This window comes from Centrocercus urophasianus, unplaced genomic scaffold, assembly GCF_019232065.1.
Source record: "Centrocercus urophasianus isolate 14NV4802_14NV808 unplaced genomic scaffold, USGS_Curo_1.0 seq_17, whole genome shotgun sequence".
NCBI lineage: Eukaryota > Metazoa > Chordata > Aves > Galliformes > Phasianidae > Centrocercus > Centrocercus urophasianus.
Genome location: NW_024884722.1, coordinates 565,768 through 575,276, shown reverse-complemented (window position 1 = coordinate 575,276; position 9,509 = coordinate 565,768). Strand labels below are relative to the sequence as shown.

General features: G+C 52.2%; 1 protein-coding gene across 2 annotated transcripts; it reads right to left on the bottom strand.

The window, feature by feature from the left end:
- Window positions 1-1,132: 1,132 nt before the first annotated feature.
- BNIP3 (BCL2 interacting protein 3) lies at window positions 1,133-6,576 on the bottom strand. Of its 2 annotated transcripts, none has more exons than XM_042818905.1 (6): window positions 6,500-6,576; window positions 5,425-5,608; window positions 4,333-4,417; window positions 3,084-3,190; window positions 2,801-2,950; window positions 1,133-2,068 (listed from the first exon to the last, which is right to left on the bottom strand). In XM_042818905.1, the coding sequence occupies exons 1-6, from the start codon at window positions 6,534-6,536 to the stop codon at window positions 2,017-2,019; spliced, it is 615 nt and encodes a 204-aa protein (XP_042674839.1). In that variant the 5' UTR covers window positions 6,537-6,576; the 3' UTR covers window positions 1,133-2,016. The 2 variants fall into 2 exon arrangements, with proteins under 2 accessions (XP_042674839.1, XP_042674840.1); XM_042818906.1 differs by lacking the exon at window positions 1,133-2,068 and adding an exon at window positions 2,075-2,129.
- Between the last annotated feature and the right edge of the window lie 2,933 nt (window positions 6,577-9,509).

Here is a 9,509-nt window from a genome sequence, read left to right as displayed (position 1 = left end):
CTTCAAGACTCCCGTGCAACTTCCCTGTCCTGGCCTTTCTGAGCAGGGTAAGCAGTGTTTTCCTGCGTCTGAGATTATTTCTGCATCACCAAATGCCACCTGGGGTAGGTTTGGGCTTTCCTCACTTTGCTCTGCAGGCTGTGAGTGGGCACAGGCTGAGGGCAGGGATGGATGGGGAACGCAGGGGCCGCACTGCTGGAATGCTGAGGTGTCATTAGCAGCTTCCACGAATCCTTTCTGAAATGCCAGTAGTTATTGGAGCACAGGAAGCTTCCAATGCAGCGTATCTTTACTTCTCATGGCATTCTACTTGTCTACTACGAATGTGCCAGGAGCCCTGGTGGAATAAGGCATGAATGCACAAGGTGTGCTGGGGCTGCAGAACGCCCCGCTCCACTTGCTGCCATGTAAAGGTCCTTGTGAATGTGAGGAACTGTTGCATGCGTGTTTAGGCTTGGTTTTTTTTGTTTTTTCTTTTTGTATTTATAAGAAAACCTGAAATTCAGATACAGCAGTATTAAACCATCTTTTTTTCCAAAGGGAGGAAGTGGTTGTTCTGATGATGGCTCTGCTATCACTGCTTTTATTATTGTTGAGGAGGAACCCTGAGGTTCAGCTCAGACTGTAGTCAGATTTCTTAAAAAGCTCAATTTCATGAGAATTATTATTCAGAAACTGATGATGTATTTTTTTTCACTGCAGATGGACATACACTCAGCCAACAAGCAGAGCCTGCTCCTCCAGCAGACATCCTGAGCAAACCCTGCAAGTGGGGATTTCCAGTGGCCTCAGCAGGATCAGCCCATGGAAAATGAATTGTGCCTTGCTTGGATTGGGGCCCACAGGCAGCGCTGCTCTGCCCTGAGAGATTCAGCACAGAAGGAATCAGTGCTGCTAAATAAGGACAAAAAGTAGAAAGCTAATTTGTTTCTAAATGACCGCGGTAGAACAGAAAGCGTCTCTGCAAGCTCAGTGAGTTTCTGTTCATTAAGTGACTTCCAAAGACAGTTTACCCGTATTCAGATTCAAGAACCAATGATTAAATTATTTTCTATATAAACCTCTTGTTGATTTGTCAATTACGCACTTTAAGTATGAAACAATGATTAAGCATGAAGACAAAGAAGCAATCTGTGAGGAACTGTTTTATTGAAATATACAAAACAATTTGGCAAACATCTGCTTTTTTCTCATTAAATAAGATAAAATTACTGTAGGTAAAGGCATTCCGTTAGTACAAGCAAGCAAGCAGATCTTGAAGTTTGTATGTGGATGAGGCAAATAGAAGATGCAAATTTATTGTACAGGTAAAAAAGACTGAGAAGCGACAGTCTGAGATACAGCAGAAGGAGATCCAATTAGCTGGGGAATTCAATTGCCTTTGCAGAAGAAATTATTAGGCACTAGAGTCCAAATTTCATTTCAGGCTGTTGCGTGTCACACTGAAGTAGTAAAAACTGATGGAAGTTTCACCAATAGAGCAATTTCTTCCAGGTGCCCGTTTCACCATCTCACACAAAAGTGAAGGAGAGCTGAGCAAAGTCTAAAAGGAAACAGCTTCAAGCGAGGTGACAGCTTACTGAGAATCCTGCCTATGATCCATAAGGCCACACGTCGTTTTGGGCTAATCCCTCATCGTCACCACTGCAGAGCAGTGACAAACATCCACATCTACGAAGTGTAAGGAAGCAGCACTTTAATGTTGCAACCGTGACTCAGCGAGATACTCAAAGCTAAGCTTCTGTTTTTAAACACCCATTTATGTGAGTTCTCAGAGATACTTCACTACAAAGCAAGGCAGCGGCTGCCAGAGCATGATTCAGATGCATTATGCATTGCTCCAGAAGACGACACGAGACATTAGCTTTAGTGTCTTTTCCCACTCTTACTAAACTAGGAACACAGCGTTCACAGAACGAGTGCACGCTGATGGCGCAGGCGCTGCTGGGACAGGTGCTGCAGGTCACCTCCTGTATTCCCACACCAATGTTTGCTTTGAAACCACGCCGGGTGCCTTCAGAAAGAACTGCTGGAAGCTGTGGTTGTGAGGCGCCTTCCAATGTAAATCCTGAGGATCAAGAACATGGGGTCAGTAAGCATTTGGCTTCAGCTCAGGAGGGACGTACAGCCTGCGAAAGAAAGTGTTTTTCATTATCAGGTTACAAGTTATTTAAGTTACAGCCAGGGCAGCAGCACCAGCTATAGCAGTGCCCACTGCGGCTCTCGGCCTTTGGTTGTTTGTGCAAACCCTTCTCTGACAACTGCTTCCCAAACTGTGAGTAATTCTCTGAGCAAGCTGCTCAGTTTCAGGAATGCAGGAGTGAGAGATAAGCACGGGGTCAGCAACAATGCAGCACTTCGGGACCTTCCTGAAGTCTAACATTCTGACTGTGCTTTTTCTTTCACCTGGTGTTTGTAAGCCATTGGTTTTACTGTCATCCTTGTGGACTCGTGTTTCTGTAGCCACCATTTCCCACCTTGCTGTGCTTTCACAGCTGCCCTACATTTTTACCTTTTGAGATTAAAGCTCACACCTCCCATGGAACTGAGAAGTACGTACATACAATCTTAATTTCACTGCTCTTTAATTCTTTGGAAGAATTCTGAGCTGGTAAGAAAAGCATTACAGTTAACTGGGTGCATTCAGCAGTACCACAGGCAAATAGGAAACCCTGAACAACCAACTGCCATCCTTGCGTGGTGAAGAGCACACAGCTCAGCTGCAGACAAAGAGGAAGTCGGTCAGACCTGAGAAAACAGGTAAAGAAAAAAAGCCACTCAAAAAAAAAAATAAACTTACCCCAGTCCAATGGCAAGCAAATGAGAAAGAAGCAGAGATGGGAGGAAAACCTTCAAAAATTCTGCTGAAAATATCCCCCCTTTCTTCATGACACTGGTGTTCCTCATGCTGAGCGTGGCTGTGCGCCTGGGGTGTTTGAACAGGAACTCCCTAATTTTGAGGAAGAGAGCAGTCAGAACATTCACACACACACCAAATGCAGTCAGAACACTAACGCACACGTTTCTGCTGGTGGCAATAACAGCTGTGTCAGAGCTCTTCCAGAAGCCCTGAGGGCACTCACTTTGGGGGGATGTTCTCCGGCCTGCTGGACCAATCCCATATCCAGTCTGCATTTTTCTTCAGCAGCCTTTCTACCTCTTTCCTCCTCTCAAGGAAGTCCTCTTCGGACTGAAACACAGAGCCACGACCAAACAGAACACGTGACTGCCAGAGGTAGCGATCGGTCCTCTAAAGCACATCTGTGCTGCACCCAAGGCTGCACCTGCAGCTCACTTCTCCCACCTCCCCCTGCTGTGTACCGTCCTCATCACCCCAAGCATTCGCATCCTGGAGAGACGTGGGCAGAGGGGACGGCCTCAGCGCAGGACGGGAATGGAAAGGGGTCGCATCCCACATTCGTATTTCTTATTTGTGTAAGTAAAGACTGACCTGGAAATGAAATGCCAGGCGCCCTGTATTCCATCCTCACGTGTGATCTGAAAATATCCCACCTTCACAAATCTAAAGACACTCGGCAGAACGCACTTCTCAAGTCTGCCTGTGTTCAGATCTGGCTGGATGTTACATCCACCTGCAGAACCTTAATCCAGCCAACACGCACCAAGTGAAACCAGTTCAGTTTAGAAAAGCTACACGACTTTTGGAACAGTGTTGGCAGCAGGAGGGGTGATCCCAGGTCTTGTTTTCTGCTGCACAGATGTGTGCACACAAGCAAAAGAGCAGCTTTGCTACACGGGAATACAATTTCCTGCTGCTTTCATACGCACTGAATGAAGCAGAGGTCGTGCAATAAGAGCAGGATCTGATTATAGAAGTTAAGCAGCTGCACACACACTTAACAATGAAATAAGATTGCCCAGGCAGCTATTTCTGATGGTATTCTAACTTGAGATTATTGGATCTCAAAATCTAAACAAACATCTTCAAGCACATGAAAGGTTTTCTGGAAACGTGATCTAAGAACAATTAATTTGCAGTAATGTATTTAATTAACCCAAGGTGGGCAATTCCTTCAGACAGATTCCTGAAGGAGTTGTAGAGCCAGTGAGTTTGGGATAAAGGGAGGGCCTACAGGACACAGCACGTTTTATGCCATCTTGAGAACCAATTAAAGCCACATTGGTAAAACCTGGGCTGTCAGTTCTGGACAAGAGGAGGCTGAGAGAATCTGCTATGCTGAGCGATTCTGCTGCCATTATCCTAAGAGCAATTTGCTGAAGTCCCTACACAGAAGGTGAAGCTGCTGGTTTCCTACTGCCGGGTGTCAAACAGTGACAAATTTGCTCTCCAAAGCAAAATGAGACTTTTACCTGAAAGCTGTTTTTTTCCCCACTGCTATGGCTCTCTATTTCCAGAGCTCTGTGGCTGTCCAGAGGTGTCTGGGAACGAGGAGGGCTTGAACAAAGAGAAGAACAAGTGACAAGGAGCTCAGTCAGTCCTTTATGACATCATTTTTGGGACCAAAAAGTAACAAACAAAGCCTGTATGCACGGCTGTCCTGAAGAGCTGCAGCGCCCGCAACCGAAGAGATCCATCTGTCCCCAGGTGATACACAGCTGCCACCTCCCCCAGTCCACCTCTGGTGCTCAACAACCAGCCAGGCACAGCGCTGTGCTGAGATCCTTTCAGCAGCCGTGAGGCTGCGCTGCTGGGCTCCCACTGCCCACTAAACAACCTGGGCAGCAGTGATGGCTGGGGGGTTCAACTCTAGCAAGGCAGGTGAGACAAGGAGGTTCTGCATCCTGCTGTTTTAAGTCCCTCAGTTTCTTTTGCTAGATAAACTTCAGGCTGCAGACTTTGCAATCCATCCAAATCAAATGCATGAATTGACAAAATTGGCCATCTGTCTCAAATGTATTTTTCTATTTTATTATTACATACCTAGAAATCTGTATGTTTTGTAAACTAGATACAGAACAATTCCTTTCAGCAGTTGCCTGAGCACTCTTGACTGTTTTAGCCCATGACAAAGCACACACTGCTTGTTATCACCTTTCTCTGACATCGCTGCTGTGTGGTACCTTCACCAGAACAAGAGTGCTGCCTGTGCACAAGCAGGAACACTGTGCATAAACATGGCTTTGTGCAAGAGTGAGCTCTGCTTTACTTCATAGAATCACAGCATGGCCTGGCTTGCAAAGGAGCACAGTGCTCATCCAGCTCCAACCCCCTGCTGTGTGCAGGTCACCAACCAGCAGCCCAGGCTGCCCAGAGCCACATCCAGCCTGGCCTTGAATGCCTGCAGGGATGGGGCATCCACAGCCTCCTTGGGCAACCTGTGCCAGTGCCTCACCACCCTCTGGCTGAAAAACTTCCTCCTCATATCCAACCTCAACCTCCCCTGTCTCAGTGTAAAACCATTCCCCATAGTAGCCATACTTACAGTAAAGCATTTTGTTTACCTGTCACAATGGGAACTTTCTCTGGAACTGCTTCTTCCAGACTCATGCTGTGCATCAAGGAGTATTTTCTCCATGTCACCATTGTGAATGGAGATAGAAGCTGGTACTTGTTCTTGGCTGGTCGCTGCCGTGCTGTTTCCATTGCCATTTCCATTGCTGCTGAAGTGAAGTTCAACCCAGGAACCTGTCGGGCACAATGGAAAACACGACCAGAATAAGGCCGGCTGCTCTGCACAAAGGCATGCAGAACATGAGACTGCTGATCCTCCCCATGACACGGCAGGACAGGCTTTAGTGCCAGCATCTGCAGCTCGGCGAGCACCGCACAGTGCCAAAACACGGGGGTGTGCTGCAAGAGCTGCAGCCCCAGGGAGCCGAGCAGAAGCCAGGCGGTACATTGTGTCTCCTTCTGCAAACGAGGGCTTTTATTTTCGTTCAGAGCCGCACGTCGTTCGTATTGCTCAACGCAGGCAACGTCCAAAAAGAGCCCAACACAACAACAACAACCTCTAAGACTTCCTGCGCCAGTTTGTTTACTGATTACCGAAAGCGTTCCAGGCTGCAGCCCGCGCGGCGCTTTTCGCCGAGCAGCAGGCACGCAGCAATGCCCCATCACGTGCGGCCGCCCGCGGCGTTGTTTCATGCGGGAGGTCACACGCGGCTCTGCTGTTTCGAAGAGGGCTCCGAGCTGCAGCCCTGCGCTAGTGGCAACCAACACACGGCAGGACCCGGAGCCAACCTGTCGCTTACAAAGCAGCTCACGGGGCAGACAGCGCTGAGCCACGCGACCGCCGGGGGATTCAGGCTGTCCACCGCGCTGACACAACAGCGGGAGCAGACTGCCGAGTTCTGCCCGTCGCGGCGCAGTGACGGGATGCGCCGCAAGGAAAAACGTGCGGGGCAAAACCTGCCGGGTTTCCGTGGGCGCAGCAAAGCCGGAGCAGCGGAGATGCGGTGCCGGAGGCACAGCGAAGGAGGAGCGCGGCGGCAAGGGCGAGCGGACGGGGAGAAGCGAAGGCGGAGATGGAGGGAAACCGCGCGGCTCCCACCGCCCCGCCCCGCGGCCCTTACTTACCCTGCAGGTTCTCCTCCGGCGGGCTGAGCCGCGACATGGCGGCGCGGAGCTGGGGACGCGCAGTGCCCGGCGCTCGGTGCGGCTCAGCGCTGCCGTCACGGCCGCCCCGCTCCCATTGGGCGCCGCCGCGCTCCCGCCCTCCGCGAATGGCCGTGGGGGGGAGGGCAGGGGGAGGCGGAGCGCCGCCATGACGGCGCGGTGGGGGCGGTAGGGGGCGCTGTTTCTCCGCCCGCTTCGCCCCCCCGGGCGGCGCCGCCGTGGGCGCTGCGAGCGGCTCCGCGCTGCTGTTGGGAGCAGGAAGGGACGGCGCGGTTCCTCACGGCGCGGTGCGGGGCGAGCGGCTGGCATTTCTAAGGGAAACGTTTCTGACCGCAGAAGGGCGGGGGCTGGTATCAGAACCGACCCTGGCAGCTCCCAGACCGGCGGCACTGAGCCTACAGGTGGCGATTAATTAATGACGGGCATGAATTCCTTCTTTTTGAGGGGTGCCTGAGGCGTGGCACCATCCGAGCAGACAGCGGGGCCATCGAACAGAAGAGCGGCCGCTGCACGCGGCGCCGCTGAGGCGTCGCGTCCGATGGCTGCGCGCAGCTCTGCCGCTGCTCTGCGGAGCGGAACGCCGGCAGCCCGAGCGCGGAGCTGCGGAGGAGGAGGCAGCTGCCATCTCCGTGCTGCCGCCGCTCACGGCCACTGCAAATCTGCAGGACGGGGGTTGCCAGCCTCTGTAGCGCTCTGCTCTGGAAGCAGCGGCAGCCCCGCGGCTCTCAGCACGGCTGTGAGCACGGGCCGAGGGCCGTTCTGCTCCTGCAGAGCTCGGCGCCGTTCCGCCCGGCCTGGGGCACAGCAGAGCGCTCCCTCCACCTCGTGGGGAACCGCAGCAACTTCATTCGGCAGCGAAGTGAGCACAGCTGTTAGAATGTTGCAAAGCTGCTTCCCGGCCAGAAGCTACGTTTAACCTCTGCACCTTTCTGATTCGCTGTGCTTCAACGGCTGGCTCAACAGGGCGGAGGAGTGCTTTGATATTAAATTCATTACAATCGGGAAAAAAATATCTCAAGTTGTGGGTTAGGTATCTTATCAAATCCTGAAGTTTAAGATCAAGCTTTGGGAAAGGCTGCTGTTCCTTTGTGTGCCAACAATTCCCTGACTTTGACAACGAATTCTGCAAACCCTGGGCCAGAGTGTGCTGTGCCTTTGGTGCTCTTAATGGACAAACAAAGGCAGTGCTACCTGTAGCAGTGTGCGTGGAGAAGAGAAGGCTGCAGGGAGCCCTCATTGCAACCTTTCAGTATTTGAATGGAGCGTACAAATAGGAGGGAGAGCAGCTGTTTGTGGGGGTGGATGGCGATAGGACAAGGAGGAATGGTTTTAAACTGAGACACAGGGGAAGTTGAGGTTGGATATGAGGAGGAAGTTTTTCATCCAGAGGGTGGTGAGGCACTGGCACAGGTTGCCCAAGGAGGCTGTGGATGCCCCATCCCTGCAGGCATTCAAGGCCAGGCTGGATGTGGCTCTGGGCAGCCTGGGCTGCTGGTTGGCGACCTGCACACAGCAGGGGGTTGGAGCTGGATGAGCACTGTGCTCCTGTGCAACCCAGGCCATTCTATGGTTCTATAATGCTGTGATATCTGTTCCTCTTGATAAAGCAGCATGCAGCAGGGTGCTCTGAGCAAACCTGTGATGGATGCAGCTGGGTGAATAGAAACAGCCAGCCAGCTGGGGGCTGAGGCAGGCTGCACCTGCCTGTCAGTGTCACATCACTGCTGGGGAACATCATGGAGCAGATCCTCCTGGAAGCTATGCTAAGGCACACAGAAGGTAGGGTTATGGTACAGGAGAACAAGCATGGCTTCACCGAGGGCAAATCCTGCCTGACCAACTTATGGCTTTCTGTGATCACATCTCTGCATCAATGGACAGGGAAAGAGCCACTGATGTCACTGATGTCTGGAGTTCAGTAAGGCCTCTGACACGGTCCCCCATAGCATCCTTTTCTCCAAAATGGAGAGAGGTGGATTTGATAGGTGTCTGTTTGATGGATGAAGCACTGGTTTGCAAGACTGTACCCAGACACTGGCGGTCAATGGCTCAGTGTCCAGATGGAGATCAGTGATGAGTGGTGTCCCCCAGGGATCACCACTGGGACCAGTGCTCTTTGATACTGGGATATAAGTGGGATCAAGTGCACCATCAGCAGTTTGTGGGTGACACCAAGCTGTGTGGTACGGCCAACATACTCAAGAGATGGGATGCCAACAGAGGCACCTAGACAGGCTTGAGCAGTAAATGAAGTTCATGAGGTTCAAGTCCAAGTGCAAGATCTGCACATGGGTCATGGCAAGCCCCACTACCAGTACAAGCTGGGAAATGTAAGGATAGAGCACAGCCCTGCTGAAAAGGACCTGGGTACTGGATGGACACGAGCCAGCAGTGTGCTTTCACAGCCCTAAAACCAGCTGTATCCTGGGCTGCATCCAAAGCAGTGCAGCCAGCAGGATGAGGGAGGTGATCCTGCCCAAATGAGCGGAGGGGTGGAACACCTCCTGAGGGGACAGGCTGAGAGCTGGGGCTGTGCAGCTGGAGAGGGAAAGGCTGTAGGAGAGCTGGGAGCAGCCTGTCGGCATCTGAGGGGCTGTAAAAAAGAAGGGGACGGACTGTTGAGCTGGGGCTGTTGTGAAGGAGAGGGGGAACTGGTTTCAAACTAGAAGAGGGCTATAGGGAAGAAGTGTGTTACAGCGAGGCACTGCATGGGCTGCCCAGAGAGGTGGGGGTGGTCGCTGCAGACAGCCTAGAGCAGGGGACGGGATCTGGGCACTGGTGGAGCTGTGGGTGTCCCTGCTCACTGCAGGGGTGGCACCGGGCGGCCGTTACAGGTCCTCTCCCACTCAAACGATGCTTATTACGGTGCCGCGATTCCCACTTTGCTCCTCACAGCCGTGCGTTCCTGCGCACCCCCAGCACGCCGCACGGGCTGCCGGCTGCTTCCAGCCCCGTGCACCTTCCGGATCTT

Excerpts from the sequence above, each read along its gene's own strand:
- BNIP3 (XM_042818905.1), bottom strand. The coding sequence starts at position 6,536 with ATGTCGCGGCTCAGCCCGCCGGAGGAGAACCTGCAGG. Across the intron at positions 2,951-3,083 it reads CCGGAGAACATCCCCCCAAA|GGAGTTCCTGTTCAAACACC; the intron begins GTGAGTGCCCTC and ends CCTCAAAATTAG. Across the intron at positions 2,069-2,800 it reads TTGCTTGCCATTGGACTGGG|GATTTACATTGGAAGGCGCC; the intron begins GTAAGTTTATTT and ends CTTGATCCTCAG.